Source organism: Melopsittacus undulatus, chromosome 16 (genome assembly GCF_012275295.1).
Source record: "Melopsittacus undulatus isolate bMelUnd1 chromosome 16, bMelUnd1.mat.Z, whole genome shotgun sequence".
Classification (NCBI taxonomy): domain Eukaryota; kingdom Metazoa; phylum Chordata; class Aves; order Psittaciformes; family Psittaculidae; genus Melopsittacus; species Melopsittacus undulatus.
The window spans coordinates 5218158-5234234 of NC_047542.1; the positions used below are offsets into that span (position 1 = coordinate 5218158).

General features: G+C 57.7%; 3 protein-coding genes and 1 long non-coding RNA gene across 11 annotated transcripts in view; 1 reads left to right on the top strand and 3 right to left on the bottom strand.

Annotated features, from left to right (window-relative positions):
• Nucleotides 1–520, bottom strand: part of ANKS1A (ankyrin repeat and sterile alpha motif domain containing 1A) — a 93518-nt gene extending 92998 nt beyond the window's left edge. For all 4 annotated transcript variants that reach the window (XM_034069696.1, XM_031042892.2, XM_034069694.1 and 1 more), the window contains exon 1: nt 318–520. In XM_034069696.1, coding sequence (XP_033925587.1) covers nt 318–520 — 203 coding nt within the window. The remainder of the gene's footprint in view (nt 1–317) is intronic.
• Nucleotides 521–2634: 2114 nt separating this feature from the next.
• LOC115945327 (uncharacterized) lies at nt 2635–7132 on the bottom strand. 4 transcript variants are annotated; one of them, XR_004550331.1, is made up of 4 exons: nt 6971–7132; nt 6681–6888; nt 5859–5982; nt 2635–4933 (listed from the first exon to the last, which is right to left on the bottom strand). It is a non-coding gene; the product is annotated as an uncharacterized lncRNA (long non-coding RNA). The 4 variants fall into 4 exon arrangements; XR_004550329.1 differs by having other exon boundaries at nt 5883–5986; XR_004550330.1 differs by having other exon boundaries at nt 5859–5986.
• TAF11 (TATA-box binding protein associated factor 11) lies at nt 2686–5788 on the top strand. Its single transcript, XM_005142158.3, has 5 exons — nt 2686–2895; nt 2964–3103; nt 3587–3674; nt 4164–4260; nt 5301–5788. Exons 1-5 carry the CDS (start codon nt 2701–2703, stop codon nt 5429–5431), a joined length of 651 nt encoding a protein of 216 aa, XP_005142215.2. The 5' UTR covers nt 2686–2700; the 3' UTR covers nt 5432–5788.
• Nucleotides 7133–10199: 3067 nt separating the features above from the next.
• Nucleotides 10200–13935, bottom strand: PIM1 (Pim-1 proto-oncogene, serine/threonine kinase). 2 transcript variants are annotated; one of them, XM_034069689.1, is made up of 6 exons: nt 13740–13934; nt 13549–13655; nt 13416–13466; nt 12570–12936; nt 11848–12024; nt 10200–11748 (listed from the first exon to the last, which is right to left on the bottom strand). In XM_034069689.1, the coding sequence occupies exons 1-6, from the start codon at nt 13819–13821 to the stop codon at nt 11591–11593; spliced, it is 942 nt and encodes a 313-aa protein (XP_033925580.1). In that variant the 5' UTR covers nt 13822–13934; the 3' UTR covers nt 10200–11590. The 2 variants fall into 2 exon arrangements, with proteins under 2 accessions (XP_033925580.1, XP_030898778.2); XM_031042918.2 differs by having other exon boundaries at nt 13549–13935.
• Nucleotides 13936–16077: the final 2142 nt, after the last annotated feature.

Genomic DNA, 16077 nt, shown 5'->3' on the forward strand with positions numbered 1-16077 from the left:
CCTACAACCCCTGCCCCAATCCCCTCAGCCCCACAACCCCCACCTCACGTCTCCTAACCTACGGACCCACAACCTCTTGTCTCCTCCAGCCCCTATCAAAACCACCCCATAGCTCCAAACTCCCAACCTGCTCCACAGTCCTACAACACCCCAAAAGCCCACACCCTCCTGCCTCACCCACAGCCCCCCAAGCCCTGTAGGGCCCCCAGCCCATACAGCGTCCCCTTCACTCACAGGCCCACAGCCCCTTCCTGATACCCCCACCTCCTCCTCAGTCCCACTCCCACAGCCCCCCCATCCCTCAGGCCGCGCCTCACCTGAGGAGACTGGACAGCGGGTGCCCCACACCGCCGCTGCCGCTGCCTCCACCGCCGCCTCCCCCCCCGGAGCCGCCTCCTCCTCCTCCGCCCCCCGCGGAGCCCCCGAAGCCGGAGCTGAGGCGTTTCCCCGATAACAGCTTCTCCACGGCGGGCAGGTTCCCGGTGCGAGCGGCCTCCAGCAGCTCCTGCTCCTTCCCCATGGCCCGGCCCGGCCGCCGCCGCCCGCCGCCGCCTCCCGCCGAGCCACGCCCCCCCCCGTGCGCGGCCTTCCGGGGCGGGGTCAGAGGAGGGGCGGGGCTTGTGCACGAGGGGGCGTGGCCTCGCTCAGGCCCCGCCTCCGGGGCTGTTATTCCCAGGGGCACGATTATGTGCATAACCTTTTGGCTCGTTTTAGTTCATTTTATTCCTTCCCCGTGTGATTAACACCAAAGTGAGGATCCAGCACGAGCTGCAGGGTGAACGGAGCCGAGGTTGGCCAAAGCAGTGTGTGCTCACAGCCCAGAATCCCCCCCATGTGCCGGGCTTCACACCCAGAGGGTGAGCACAGGTCATGGAGGGGCTCCTGCCCCTCTGCTGTGCTCTATGAGACCCCCCCTGCAGCCCTGATCCAGCTCTAGGGCAGCAGCACCAGAGGGACCTGGAGCTGATGGAGCGAGGCCAGAGGAGGCCATGGAGCTGCTGCGAGGGCTGGAGCAGCTCTGCTCTGGAGCCAGGCTGAGAGAGCTGGGCTGGGGCAGCCTGGACAAGAGAAGGCTCCTGAAGGGGAGACCCCAGAGCAGCTCCAGTGCCTAAAGGGGCTGCAGGAAAGCTGGAGAGGGGCTTGGGACAAGGGATGTAGGGACAGGCCAAGGGGAATGGCTTGAACCTGCCCAAGAGAGGGCAGACTGAGCTGAGCTCTTAGGCAGAAGCTGTTCCCTGTGAGGGTGCTGAGGAGCTGGCACAGGGTGCCCAGAGAAGCTGTGGCTGCCCCATCCCTGGCAGTGCTCAAGGCCAGGTTGGACACAGGGGCTTGGAGCAGCTGCTCCAGTGGAAGGGGTCCCTGCCCGTGGCAGGGATTGGACCTGGGGGAGTTTTAAGGTTCCTTCCAACCCAAACCGGGCTGGGATTCTAGGATTTTCCATCTCTCACATCTCTGATAGACTGGAGGAGCCAGGTGTAAACCATGTGCAGGCACCAGCTCAGGGGTATATACAGAAGGTATGCATGCAAAGGAGGAACGTATGTAAATGAGGGTACATATAAAGGAGGAATATCTTTGCCAGAGTTTTCCTTCCATGTGTTTATTGGGAGGATGAATAATCACAAGCACTTTTGCAGCTGTTTTCCCACAGGGAAGTCTCTGGGGTGCGTGGCATTCTGCACTGCATGCCAAGGAAGCAAAGCAGTTAGAAGCTGTTATCCACTGCATAATGCTACAAGCCAGCATAAAAATCATTTCGATATGGTCAGATGGTTTGTTTGAACACACTCTTAACAGTATGAGCCCTCACAGATGGCTGCTCGCCGCTCGAAGGGGATGAGCATGGGTTGATGGCAGCAATTTTTGGGGGAAGCCCTTTACAGCTCTGTTTGCACTTGAAGAAAGTGAAGGGAGCTCGTCCTGATCCTGTGTTGTGCTGCACACAGGGATCACGGCATTGGTGTCCAGCACACCCACTGAGTGTTCATTTGGGCCTTCGCATGCACTGCTACCTTCATGCCGGGGGGCTCAGGGCCACCAAACCTCAAGGATGAAGAGGATAATGCACAAAGGCTGGAAATTTCACTTATTTAGCACCTTTTGACAAAGGAATTCCAAGTCTTTGCCTGCTGGGATGAATCCTGCAGCCCTATATTAACATTATCCCACTTTCCAGCACAGCAAAGACACAAAGCAGTAGGGTGAGAATCGCTATGCCAAGGAGGGGCTCCCAACAGCTTCCAGGACACAAAACTAGCAGGAAACCCACAGCCATACCTCGAGGAGGTCCATGTCACTGTTCACTCCCCTCTGGGCCCAGCCTGGGGCTGTGCTGGACACCTGCTGTAACGTGGCTCCTTGTCACATCCAGCTTCAACTACCGTTCAATGCAAAGGGCTTGCGCGGCTGGAGGGAATCCCCGGTCCTGGCCTGCAGCCGCAGCCCGGCTCCCCCTGCGCCCTCCCACACCCCCTGCTTGCCCCTGGCCACCCCAGTGCCCCCAGTTCCGCAGCTCTTGCCCTCCCAGCCCTTCCCACCCCACACTCCTAAGACCCCCCCCCCTTTCCCATTCCAGTCCCCCCCTTTCCCCAGCCCTTCCCACCCCAGTCCCCCCACAGCCGCTGACCCGTTGCCCTGGCGACAGGCCCCGCCCCCCGCATCAGCCCTACGTCATCAAGAGGCGACGCCGCTGGGAGCGCCATGGCGGAGCCTGACGGTGCGGGCCGGGAGGAGCTCGGGGCCGGCGCCGCGCAGGAGCCGCCGCCCGCGGCCCCGTCCCCGTCCCCCGATGGTCCGGCCATGGCCGCGGAGGAGCCGGCGGCCGGAGCAGGGGAGGCCGGACCGGGAGAGGCCGGAGCGGGCGGCGAGCCCAAGGGGGACGGGCTGGACGGAGAGGTGAGGCCGTGCTGGGGGCGCGGGGAGCGGGGTCCGGGCCCGGAGCTGACCGCTGCGCTGTCGCGCAGGTGAGGAGCGCGGAGAGGGAGGTGGGGGACGGGGAGGACCCCAGCCTGCAGCAGGCAGCGGCGAAGAAGGTGAAGCTGGAGCTGAAGGAGAGGAAGGAGAAGAAGCACAAGGTGGACGAGGACGAGATCCAGAAAATGCAGTGAGTGCAGGAGCGCAGTGGGGCTGGGGGACGTCGGTGCTCGGGGTTTGCTGCTTTGTGTGCGGTAATCAGTGAATACAGAGAGGAGCTCTTCGTCAGGGACTGGAGCAATAGGACAATCGGGATCACACTGAAACAGGGGAAGTGCAGGTTGGATATAAGGAGTAAGTTTTTCTCTGGAAGGTGTCCCTGCCTGGGACAGGGATTGGAACTGGATGAACTTTAAGGTCCCTTCAACACAAACCAGTTTGGGATTTAGTAATTCTGTGATTGCATCTGTGTGTGAGCCCGTGGTGAGCAATGGCTGTAGCTCCATCCTGGATCCCTCCTGAACAGGCTTTGTGTTACAAACCTGAGCACTGCCTTCCTGGCTCTGGCAGGAGGCTTGGGAGGGTCAGAGGGCTTTGCAGGACTTGCAGCAGGCTGAGGAGCTTCAGGATTCTGTGCTAATTTTTGCTGTAATAATCAATGCTCTCCATGCAGAATACTGGTCTCTTCCTTTTCTGAAGAACAGCTGAACCGTTATGAGATGTACCGGCGCTCTGCTTTCCCCAAAGCTGCCATTAAACGGGTATGACATCAGTAATGCTTCACCACAGATGGAGTCTGAGCAGGGCAAGCAGGCTGAGCCTTACTAAGCCCAGCTGGCGTCTTATCTGGGCCTTGGTGTGCTCTCCTCCAGTTGCATCTCAGCCCCTGTGGCTCAGACCATTGTCCTTGGCTCTGCTGATCTCATTGTGTCCCAGCTCAATGCCCTTGCATGGCTTATGCAGTTAAATCAGAATTTACTTTAAAGTGATGCTGGTTTGGAGGGCTGTGAGGCAACGGGAAGAAGCAGTGGCTGGTTCAGGGTCAGCAGCTGAACAAGCAAAGCTAAAACCTTGACAGCCAGCATGTACCCAGCCCTGTAGATCTAATTCTAAAGATCAGTCACTGCTGTTCTCTGCATGTCTTGAGCTGTCAGTTGATACTTGACAGGCTCAAACTGCTAAATACAAGTTAAAATGCTTCACCATTGCCATGTGTACCTCACTCAGCTGACTCTCCTCCTCATGTCCAGCTGATCCAGTCCATCACCGGCACCTCCGTCTCTCAGAATGTGGTTATCGCCATGTCCGGCATTTCCAAGGTCTTTGTTGGGGAGGTGGTGGAGGAAGGTAAGTGGCAGATGTTGAGGAGGCAGTGGAAAAGATGGGATGAATGCATTGCATGCAGCAGAGCAGGACAATGGAGTAAAGCTGGATGTTTTCTGGTTTTCTGCCCCTGTGGGGCCCTCTGAGCTTCCAAATGCTGTGGTTAAGAGCCAAGCAGAGAAGGGTGGTTTATGGTGTTGCCATTAGTCCCCTTTAAGCCTGTTGGTGTCACTGCTCACCCATCAGCAGAGGCTCCTGGTTTATCCCTTCTGAGGAGAACTTAGCTCTTGCTCTGCAAGTCAGCCTGTGAGCAGGGCAGTAAGGATCTTCTCTTGGTACTGCTGTGGATAAATTCAGCCCAGAGGGAAATTAGATACTTAAGTCTCTTAAACCTGTAAATGTTTTCCGTTCCTGGGAAGAGCCAGGATCTTTCAGGGACATGGGCTGGGAGGCTGACCAGCTGTGTCCCTGCTTGCTTGGCCTGGATGAGGAAGAGGCACAGGCTTTGCTGCCAAAGTTTGTATAAACTTGTCAGGCAGAATGTGGCCTGTGTGTGCTGGGGTCACCCTTACCAGGGCCTGCTGCTGTCTCTGAGGTGCTGTGTTGCCTGAGGTGGTTTCTATAAGCAGCTTCAGTGCTGTCCTTGGTAATTTCCTGTGGTTATCTGCTTCATGTCCTTGGCAGGTGTGAATGATACCTGAAATGATAGAAAAGAAACTGATCTGTAAGTCCACTTCTGCCACTGCCATACATAACACCCCAGAATACACCATCCAGCCCAGGGCTGGCTTTAGAGCAGAAGGTTTAAATAGTAAGTGCTTGTGTGGCTCCAACCAGCGTAGGCCTTAGTAGCTAAGTGGTTTGGTCTGGTATTGATGTCCTTAGGACTGACTTTTCACTCAAAGAGAAGCCCAAAAAGCATTTCATTCTTATGTGTTAAGCTAAATGTGAGCTGTAAATCCCAATGTTAACTGTTGCCTTTAAAATTTAAGCTCAAACAGTAGGAAATGGACTAAGCTTAACTGTCTTGCTTATGGGAACTCTTCTTGGTTTTTGATGTGTAGCACTGGACGTGTGTGAGAAGTGGGGGGAGCTGCCACCCCTGCAGCCCAAACACATGCGGGAAGCGGTCAGGAGGCTGAAGGCACGAGGACAGATCCCCAACTCCAAATACAAAAAGATCATCTTCCACTGAAGTGTCCTAAGAGCAGCAAGAGAAGACAGAAATGGAAACAAGCTTCGTGTTAACCTCACAAGAGCCACAGCAGAGCTATGGGACTGGAGCTCCTGCAGGAGTGTTTTGGAGAGCCTTGAGGGACTGCAGGGAGTCTTCAGGCCATTGCTGCTGCAGTCTGGCATGGGATTGGAGCCACATCCCTGACCTGGAGCCTTGAGCACCTCTGCTTCAGCAGAGCAGGGGCAGGAACATTCAAGGCCTTCAGTGCCTTTTTACCCCCCAGGATCCTACTTTCTGCTGGCACAGATGTAGAGCTGTCCACATACAGCAGTGTCTGGGTTTGTACATTAAACTTATTACTGTGTTCTCAGTCTTGCTGGGAAGCGCCAGTTGGGGTTTGATTTGAAGCAGGGGGAGTGCAACATGATGATCAGTGTCAACCAACCCTGATGTGTTCAGGAGGCTTCACCTTGCTTTAGGCATGTGGTGTTCCAACTGAGAGCTGATGCTTTCAAAGGTGGTGCTGGGATAGTCCTCACTCAACTCTTCCCAGAGTGAGTTTTATGGAGCTGTCTAGGAAAACAGTACAAAAGGAAGGTGAAGGGCAGGGAAAGGGGGGTGGGAAAAGCATGAGCCTGGAAGGAAGTTAGTAAGTTCAGAGAACCAATAAAGACATGAGTGGAAACACACTGCAACAGAGTTCCAGTACTCAGCCAGGTCTGATTTGCTTATTACCCACCTGTATGTACACTGGTCCCCTATGAGCCTGATACAGTCAAGGGCCTTTTCACTGTCCAGCTCATTACACAAAGGAATTCCTTAGGTCTTGGAGCAGCTGAGGGGATTGGGAATGGGGGGGAACCTCCACACTCCTCAACCACAAGGCTTTCCAGTGGCTCACACATGCAACTAATGGAGGCATCAACCTCCCAGTACCATGTGCTGGTGGTGCTGTTAAGGATGGCTCCAGGAGATCCTTGCTTGCAGCAGGGACTGGCTGTTCCCTGCTGGAAGCAGCTGCCTCTGGGACTCCCAAATTCCCTCCTCAGCCAGGGGATTAGCAGCTATAGGAGTTGGAAACCCATGGGAATTACAAATAAATAAATAATTTTGCTCACCAGCCAGAACTCTTAAAAAAACCCCAAAACCAACAAATAATGGAAATAAGTTAAAGTCCCAAATAAGTTTTAAAAAATGGAGCAACAAGAAAAAAGGCCAAATATCACGATTAACAACCGTACAACAAATTACATACATATATACATACACAGAGACATCATTCCCTTAGCCTGTGGACCAGGGGACACACACACACTGTGTCACCCGGTCCCGTCATCAGCACGTGACTCTTGTTGACAAACTTTGGGTTGTAAGGAACAGCCGCGGTGCCGGAAGATGGCAGCAGGGAACCGGGGGAGCACCGACCGTTACCGCGGGGCTGATGCTGCGTCCCGAGCCACGTGTTTGATGGCCACCTGCAAGCCAAGGGCAGCGTTGGGCTGAGCCGGCCCCCGCCGCGCTGCCGTCCCCCGCCCCACCGCCGGCCCTGCCACTTACCGGGGCGCTGTCGGACAGGCGGACCCCCGAGTACACGGACCCGAAGCCGCCGCTCCCCAGCAGCGGTCCCACGCGGTAAAGCTGCTCCAGGGGCTCCTTCTCCTTCCCTGCGCGCCAGACGCGGCCGTTACCGCTGCAGCCGGGGCTCCAACCGGCCCCTACCCGCCGCCCCGGGCCGAGTGTCGGCGTGCAGCTCCCCGCCGGTCCCGGAGCGCACATGGGCCAACGAGCTGATCTTCGAGAGCAGCATCCCGGTCCCGGAGCGCCTGTGCCGCCTGCCCGTGCCCGGCCCAGGCTGCAGCGGCCCTGAGGGCACCGGGCCCTGAGGGCTGCACCGGGCCCAGCGCCGCCACAACCGGGAGCCGTCCTCGCCCTCAACGGTATCATCCGCGCATGCGCCGGGCTCCCGGTGCCACCGGCGTTAACGGCCGCGGTGCGGCACTTACCGGGCTCGTTCCTTCCGCTCTCAACGGCAGCATCCCCGCAGTGCTCCGCGTCCGAGCTCGCTATGGGGAGCCCATTCCTCACTGTATCCCTCAAGCCCCGCCGGTCGCAGGGGTTCCCCCCACGTGGCTGTGCTCAGGCCGGCCGAGGGGACTGCTGCAGGGTGAAACGGGAGTTGTTGTTCCGGTTTGGGGCTTGCGTAACCCCCTCCCAACTAAAACACGGTGACCGAGTTCACATACACATGACCCTGGAGGAAGGGAACCCAAGCTGGGGAAAGGAGGAAGGAAAGAGGGGAATAAACCCCTTTAAAAACGTGTTTCTTTAGCTGAAGCTGCTGCGTTTGACTGTACACAGGGAAAGGTTGTGCAGCTGGCTTTTTACAGTGAATAAGTAGGGGGTTTCCTCATACAAAGGCCCAGGAACTCTCACTCTAAGTGATGTCCTCTCCTACCAAAGGGCAGTGAACTCCCCATCAAGGAGAAACAAGGGGTGAAAACTCCTTTTCCCCCAGTCTGTGTGTGCAGTCCCCGTGCCACAATGGGCAGCAAGGAGGGAGCCATGGGCAGCCATCTGCAGCTCTCCTATCTCATCCACCAGGGCTCCTTCCCCATGGCAGAGGTCTGGGACATGGATCTGGTGTCTCTTGGCCTTGTGGAGGTCTCACTGCCCAGGAGAAGCAGAACACAGGGGATCAACCAAGATCATTTCCCAGCACCCAGAACTTGCAGCACTCAGGCTCACAGGCAGGACAGGATGGGACCTTAGAACAATACTGTGCTCTGACCCAGGAGATGGTTACCTTGGCATGACCTACGGCTCTGCTTCACCAAGCAAGCACAATGGTAACCCCTTATTTCCAAGTATCAGCTGGGCAGGGAAGGATGGTCACCAGGCAGGACAAGATGGAGCCTGGGCATGATAAGAGGATGTACCTTAGAAGGACAGGGTAGTACCTCAGAAGGACAAGACAAGAGGATGCACCTTAGAAGGACAAAATAGTACCTGAGCAGGACAGAACAGTACTTTAGAAGGACAAGATTGTGGCTCCAGAAGATGAAAGTGTAACTTGGGAAAACAAGATGGCGCCCGGGCAGGACTAGATGGTGCTCAGCAGTGGGGTCTTGTCAGGGGACACTGTGCCCCTCTTCCCGTCCTGCAGCACAAGCCCCATGAGCACAAACCCACCATCAAGAGGCAGACTTGAGCTGGTGTAAATGTCTTCCAGGAAAAGCAGAGAACAGGGGATCAAACAAGATCCTTTTCCAGCACCCAAAACTTGGCTTCGCTTGAACACCAGACAGGACAAAATGGCACCTGAGCAGGACAAGATGGCACCTGACAGGACAAGATAGGACCTTAGAGGGACAAAATGGTACCTTGGAAGAACAAGATTGGCCTCTGACCCCAGAAGATGGTACCTTGGCAGGACAAGATTGTATGTGGAAGGACAAGATGGTGCCCAGCAGCAGGGTTGTGTGGGGGGACACTGTGCCCCTCTTCCCGTCTGCAGCACAAGCCCAGTGGGGACAACCCCAGCAGCAAGGGCACAAACCAAGTGCCTGTGAGCACCCGGCCTCACACTGGACCTGCTTGGCTGCTCTGTGGTGAGGTTCCTAAGGAACAGCCATTGGTGAGTGCTGAGGGGCAGGACTGGGCCGAGCTCAGGCTGCACCAGTGCTTTGGGGGTGCTCAGGGACATGGCGGCCACCCGAGGAGCCTGGCCCCTCACAGCCACAGCAGCAGGGGGGAGGTTTGTGCTGAGAGCAGCTTGGAGGGGCAGAAGTGAGAGGGGAGGTTCAATACAAGCCACAGCTCAAAATAGGCCTAAAAACGGAGGGTGTTTGGAGCTGCACTTCCTGCCCCTCACAGCCCCAGAGAGGAGGTGAAAGATGCAGCTGAGGTAAAGAAACCCAGAGCGAAGGTTTCTCAGCAGTGACCCACACACCAGTCACACTCCAGGCATCCCTGTTCCCACAGAGCAGCCCCATGGCTCCCAGAGCGGTGCTGGCCAGCCCAGGGTGAGCCGGGAACGGGATCCATCCCTGGGGCAAGCCAAGGGAAGGAGGCTGGAAAACAACCTGCAGACAGGGAAACGTGTCCCTTCTTTGAGCAGACACACAGCACTGGGCACACAGCAGCAGGGGCCAGGAGGTCAAGCAGGAGCAGGGCTTCCAATTCAGCACAAAGTGATAAAATCCCAAGAAAGAACAGCAAATAAAGGACCCAAACCCAGCAGCCCCTACACCAACACACCGCAGGGCTGGAAGTGGGGCCTGACAGTGTGGAGAGTAAAAGCTCGAGCGAAGCATTAACCACTGCTGATCCCAAGATCAACTTCCTCTGGCTCCACACTCACCGCAGCCGAGCTGGAGGTGGGGACAGCCCATGGCGGCTTCCTTCACCCCCCAGCACCCAGCACCCGCTCTGCTCCGCGCCAGCAGAGCCGGAGCAACAGGATCTGCCTTACCAAAACTGACAACATCCGGCGTCTGTCGGGTGCTTTGATGTTTGTTTACTTGCCAAACCCAGCACCAGGATGGGAACGAAAGGGATCCAGCACCTTGATCTCTCCATGAGACCTGTCCAGAGCAGTGAACGCTGGAAGCATCCTGCTGAGGGATGGATCCATCCTTCCCCCTGGTTAATGTGGCCCAGCAGCCTTTGAGTCAGCCCCGATAGGACATACACTGGTGGTCCCTGCAGTAGCCACAATGTGGTGCTCAGCACCCTGCACACTCGCATCCTTCATCCCACCCTGCAATACACAGATGGCTCCATCACATCAAGTGGTTCATTTTTATTTAAAACCGCATAAAAAAAATAAGATTTCTGAGTTCCCCTGTACAATATGAACTATTAACACAAATCCACCGGCTCAACACTCGGCTACACATTGAGACTTGACACACAGACAGCCTGGGCCAGCTCCCCTGGCCCAGCCCCAAACAAGACACCCCTGGAGACAACCAAACCTCATCTGCAGACTGAGACCCTGCCCGTGGCAGGGAAACAGCAGCAAGCCCAGCTGTGGGCACAGGGAGCTGGGAGCAGGCAGCCGCTCCACACCCCCCCAGGCTGCTGGCAGGAACACTACGGACCTGGGGGCAGACACAGGACACACACGGAGGGAAGACCCCAATGGAAAACCAGGGGATCAGCAGCTGCAGGAGCAAGGCTCGGGTTGGAAACCCATGGGAATTATAAATAAATAAATAACTGCCCACTGGCTAGAACTCTTAAAAAAAACAAATTCATGAAAATAAGTTAAAAACCAAAACTGGAGCAACAAGAAAAAAGGTCAAATCTTATCACTATTAACAACTGTACAACAGACTTTGCTCCTCTCTAACTTTGTCCATATTTACAGCTCTGTTGGTTTGCATTGTTTGTGCATTTGTGAGGGCACAGATGCAAGGAACCCCAGACGAATCCACGTGAGATGGAGGCACCGGAGGCATTGCCCGCTGGGCTCCCGCATGTCCTCTGACCTTCCTGGGAAGGAGCTGGAGATCCAGGCGAGTCTCAGAAAAGCACCAGAGTAGGAAAATTCAAGTATTTCCTCCAGCACAGCCCAGATGGCAACTGAAGGCACTGGAGCAGGGGCCAGAGGAGAAGAGGCACCACCCTGGACCTGCCCCCGCCAGCAGTTCTTCCCTGTGGAAGCTTTCCTCACAAGAAGGTCCCTGTTCCTCTTGTGTTCCTGAACCCAGCAGGTCAGGAGACACTTGGGAGCCTCCAAGCCCAGGAACAAAACAGAAACAAAACAAAGAAAACAAAACAACAACAAAAACCAAACCACAAAACCTACACCCAAGCCCCAACCCCAGCTCCCTGATAAAACCCACCCCCAAAAAAGCCCAAATCGCCCAAAATCCCAAACCTCCCCTGAAAAGCCAATCCCAAAACTCTACCGCAGTCCCCCTGAAACCCAAAATGGACAAAGGCAAACACCGATCTCCCCCAGAAAACAAACCAGAACAAACCAAAACAAAGCAAACTAAACAACAACACAAAGCCCAGGGTAGCCGGGCCGGATGGCGGCCACTGGTGCATGGAAGACGAGGTCCAGGACAAGGTGTGCAGGTGCCACCTGAGGATCCTTGCTCAGTTCTGTGCTCACAAGGACAAGTCTGGGATTCTGTGCCGCTTGTGGCCAGGAGCCGCCTGGAGCTGTCACTTGCCAGGCTCCTGGATGAGGCTGTGCAGGTGGATGTCGGCTGTCTCCTGGGGCAGGTGAAGGGCTTGCAGCCACGTGTGGTTGAAGATGTCTTCCAGGGATGGTCTGTCGGAAGCGTGCAGGGATAAACACCACCGGATGAGGTGCTGGCACTCTGGGGAGAGAAGCGGGACCCACCGTCAGTCACACGATGCTCGTGTGGAGCCACCTCCCAAACCCCATTCTCCCCTGTGCCACGAAGCCAGGTACCCACCGACAGAGACCCGGCGCCGGAAGAAGACCTCCCCACCGATGATGTCCTCATCGCGCTCAAAGGGGACGTCCCCGCAGACCATGTCATAAAGCAGCACTCCCAGTGACCAGATGGCTGCTGGTCGGCCGTGGTAGCGGTGGTAGCGGACCCACTCCGGCGGGCTGTACACGCGTGTTCCTATGGGATACAGGCACAGCTCAGCGGGCGGATGCATCCCTGGGATCGCAGAGGCTGTAGCAGGGCCCCACGGGGACACACACACTGTGTCACCCGCTCCCGTCATCAGCACGTGACTCTTGTTGACAAACTTTGGGTTGTAAGGAACAGCCGCGGTGCCGGAAGATGGCAGCAGGGAACCGGGGGAGCACCGACCGTTACAGTGAAAACCCCACCACGGGTGGGGAAAACCCTCCTGCCCCCCCCCCCTCAGCTATGGGAAATCATCAGAACAAGCCTCGGCAGACGAAGGAGCTGAGCAGCCCCAGCGCTCCCATGCCTGCAAACCGGCCCTAGCACGGGTTTGGCAACCCCCAGCCAGGGGCAGGGCGGGTGGCAGAGGCTGTCGGCTCCCGTTTCACAACATCCGCCCCTCGCCAAAAAGCAACTTGGCAGCTGCTGGAGAATGAACTCCCCCTCCAGCAACGCAGGGAACTGCCGGTGCCCAGCCAGGCTGGGCCCTGCACTGTCTGGGACTGGGAGCATCCCCCCAGCTCTGGGCTCACCGTCAAATTCGGTGTAGGCTGTGTCCTTGAGGAAGGTGCTGGAGCCAAAGTCGATGAGCTTGAGCTCTCCGGTGGACAGGTTGATGATGATGTTCTCGTCCTTGATGTCTCGGTGCACGACGCCGCAGCTGTGGCAGTGTCGCACAGCCTCCAGCACCTGGAGGAACAGCCCCCGCGCCAGCTCCTCAGGCAGGAACCTCCGCTCCGTGATGAAGTCAAACAGATCCTGTGACGGCTCCGGACGCTCCAGCACCAGCACGAAGCTGTCGGGCAGCTCAAACCAGTCCAGGAGGTGGATGATGGCGCTGCAGCCAGAGCCCACCTTCTTCAGCATGGCTATCTCCATTGGTACTCGAGTGCCGTTGGGCTGCGGGGGGACCGTGATGCCATCAGTTGGGCTGATGCTGCGCCAGGGGTCTGGTGCCCCCTGCCCTGGGGTTGCTGCTGTTTTGCCCTGCCTGGTCCCACTGGTCCTGGGCTTCCCCCGATCTGGGGAAAGCTCCACTGTCCCCCTGCCCGGCCCCTACTGTGCTTGGATATTTCCCGGTCCAAGGGATACTCCAGTACTCTCCTGCCCAGCCCCACCAGTACCAGGCATCCCACAACCAGGAGAAAGCTCGGCTGTCCACCAGCACAGCCCCAACGGTGCTTGGGTATCCCCCAATCCAGGGGATGCTCCAGTACCCTCCTGCCTGGCCACAACAGTACCGTGCTCCCCTGCACCGAGGATGCTCCGGTGCTGCCCTGCTCGGCCCCATCGGTACCGGGCATCCCCCACTCAGCTGCTCTGCGTTCCCCGGTGACGCCCGGATCCCCCTCCCGCTGTCCCGGTGGTCCCGCACTCACCAGCTCGCCCCACGAGGAGATGCGGTCCCGAGCCACGTGTTTGATGGCCACCTGCAAGCCAAGGGCAGCGTTGGGCTGAGCCGGCCCCCGCCGCGCTGCCGTCCCCCGCCCCACCGCCGGCCCTGCCACTTACCGGGGCGCTGTCGGACAGGCGGACCCCCGAGTACACGGACCCGAAGCCGCCGCTCCCCAGCAGCGGTCCCACGCGGTAAAGCTGCTCCAGGGGCTCCTTCTCCTTCCCTGCGCGCCAGACGCGGCCGTTACCGCTGCAGCCGGGGCTCCAACCGGCCCCTACCCGCCGCCCCGGGCCGTTACCGCCCTTACCCGCTTGCAGCTTGGCGGCGTGCAGCTCCCCGCCGGTCCCGGAGCGCAGATGAGCCAACGAGCTGATCTTCGAGAGCAGCATCCCGATCCCCTCGCCCGGCCGGGGCCGGTGCCGGCACCTCCGCAGCCGCTCCGGGGGCTCGGAGCCGGCAGTCGCGGTGCAGAGCGGCCGGGGCCGGGCGGGGCAGCCCCGGGGCGGAGGCGGCCGCTGCGGGGCGGGGAGGGAGCGGCCGCGGCCCGGCTGCTCCGCGCGGCGCCGGGCCCCGTGTGTGGCGGCGGCCCCCGGCCGGCCCCGGGCGTAGCGGGGGCTGGGGGCGGGCCGGGGAGCGCCAGGGGGCGGTGCTGCCGGAGCCGGCGGCGGGGCCCGCCCAGCGCTGCCACCGCCGGCACCGGGAGAGCCGGGGCTGGGGGCTCCGGAGCGGGGCACGGCGGAGCAGCGGCTCCGGGCAGCACCGGCTGCGGTCGCGTCCCGGCTCTCAGGGGCACCACCCCCGCTACCGAGCCCTCCTTGTGCCGCTTACTCCTCACGTTATCCCTGCAGCCTCGCCGCTCGCCGCCTGTGCCCGGCGTTTCCCGGTCCCCATCCCGCCCGCTCCCCCCTCGCCGCTGTTATTTCATCGCGGGCAAACGTGTGTCTAAACTTTTCCCTTTTCTAGTAAAAGTGGTGCTGCCAGCTGGGACTCTTGTCTGTCAGCGCACTTCTCCCTGCTTTCCCCCGCAGAAGTCGCTGGCTGAGATGCTTTCCCGAGTTCCAGAGATAAGATAAATAATTTACTGGATGGAGGTCTCCGATTACTCACTCTATTAGCATTTAGAGCAAAGAGCTCCAGCCACCGGGAACTGAATTATTCCAGACGAGGTCCATCTGGACTCCCTCGCCCGAATGAGACCGAGGAGTTCCCAACATCCCACACATACTTGTGGGATGAATTGCTTGAAATCGAATGGGGTTTACTGGAAAAGCTGGTGAGCTCCTGTCTCCTTTAGTACGTCTTGAAAGAAAAATAAATAAAGAATAAAACACAACCAAAAGCAGCCTCCAAAGTGGTGCCTGGAGCTGTGGCTCAGCTCTCGCACCAGCCAGGAAGCACTCACCACCGCTGTTGCCTCCTTTAGATTTACCAGGAAAGCAGCACATCCCCTTTCAGGAACTGAGACAACTAAAAACCTAAAACCTGAAAAACCTCCATTGGTTTTTACTCAGAAGGTGGCATTTGATTTTGGGGACAAAATTGGAAAACCTGACCCTGCAGCCTTCATCATCCCCCCCCCCCTTTTTTCCCCCACTTATTTATTTTCATGTATGTTATTGTTGTTATTTGGGGTGATGCAAGTTGAGGGTGGAGGAGAGGGGTGGGCAGGGCCTTTCTCCTGCCTTATTTCCACCCAACACCCGGGCATATTTGGGACAACTGGTTCTGCCAGTCAGCGCTCACCCATGGGACAGGGTGACTTAGCATCTGGCCCCAAACCCATCATCAAATTCCTTGCCAGGATGATGAAAGGTACGGATGGGGCTGCCCTGGAAACCCAGCTCTTTATTGACAAACAAAGCTCACCCAGAGCTGCTGGGCCTTCCTGGGGGCTGCCTTCCCCTGACCTCCTTGGGAGGTGTAGCCTTGTCCTCACTCTGCCCCAACCTGCTCATTAGCGTGGATGGGAGCAGCGTCTCTTGCAACCTGGATGAGCTGGGGCCACATCATCCTTGTGCATAAACCTGCCCATTGCCTCGGGGGGCTGAGTCAGCAGGACTCTTCCTGTCTGTGCCCAGGGGTTGCATCCCTCCTAGGTTAGGGAAAACCCCCATCTTGGAGGTGATGGGAAACATTCCTCCATGCCCTGGCCATGCAGAGATGGGATGTGGCCCCATTTCCCACCCAAATCCATCTGTCTCCAGAATAACCCATCCCTGCTCCCCAGATGACCCCAATCCAGGGCTAGAAGCCATCCTTTCCCCCCAGACCCACCCCACATACTCACCTTTCCCCTCCCAGCCTGGGTGAGGCCATTGGGATGTGTCAGACATTCAAACTAACATGAAACAAACCCCATCCTGCTGGCTACCTGCTTTGCCCTTGTCCATAGGGATCATCTCTTCTCCCAACCCTCTTCCTCCAGGGTGAAAGCCACCAAAATGGATGCTGGAGAGCAGCCTGTGCCTTCTAGCACTTGCATGGATACATGGATGTCTGAGCAGAACAGGTCTTTCAGCATCCCTGATCCAGACTATCTCTTCCCACCCTTTGGTCAAACTCAAGGCTTGACCCCCGAGGAGCAGTTTGCAGCCCAGAGGAGATGGCATAAGCCTTGCAGGGAGTTCAAACCCAAGTGCAGGACC

Coding starts and splice junctions, on each gene's coding strand:
- PIM1 (XM_031042918.2), bottom strand. CDS start 13,821: ATGCTGCTCTCGAAGATCAGCTCGTTGGCTCATCTGCGCTCCGGGACC. Junction 13,467..13,548: donor GCCTGTCCGACAGCGCCCCG/GTAAGTGGCAGG, acceptor CTTGGCTTGCAG/GTGGCCATCAAACACGTGGC. Junction 12,025..12,569: donor AGCCTACACCGAATTTGACG/GTGAGCCCAGAG, acceptor TGTATCCCATAG/GAACACGCGTGTACAGCCCG.
- TAF11 (XM_005142158.3), top strand. CDS start 2,701: ATGGCGGAGCCTGACGGTGCGGGCCGGGAGGAGCTCGGGGCCGGCGCC. Junction 2,896..2,963: donor GGGACGGGCTGGACGGAGAG/GTGAGGCCGTGC, acceptor GCTGTCGCGCAG/GTGAGGAGCGCGGAGAGGGA. Junction 4,261..5,300: donor TGGGGAGGTGGTGGAGGAAG/GTAAGTGGCAGA, acceptor TTTGATGTGTAG/CACTGGACGTGTGTGAGAAG.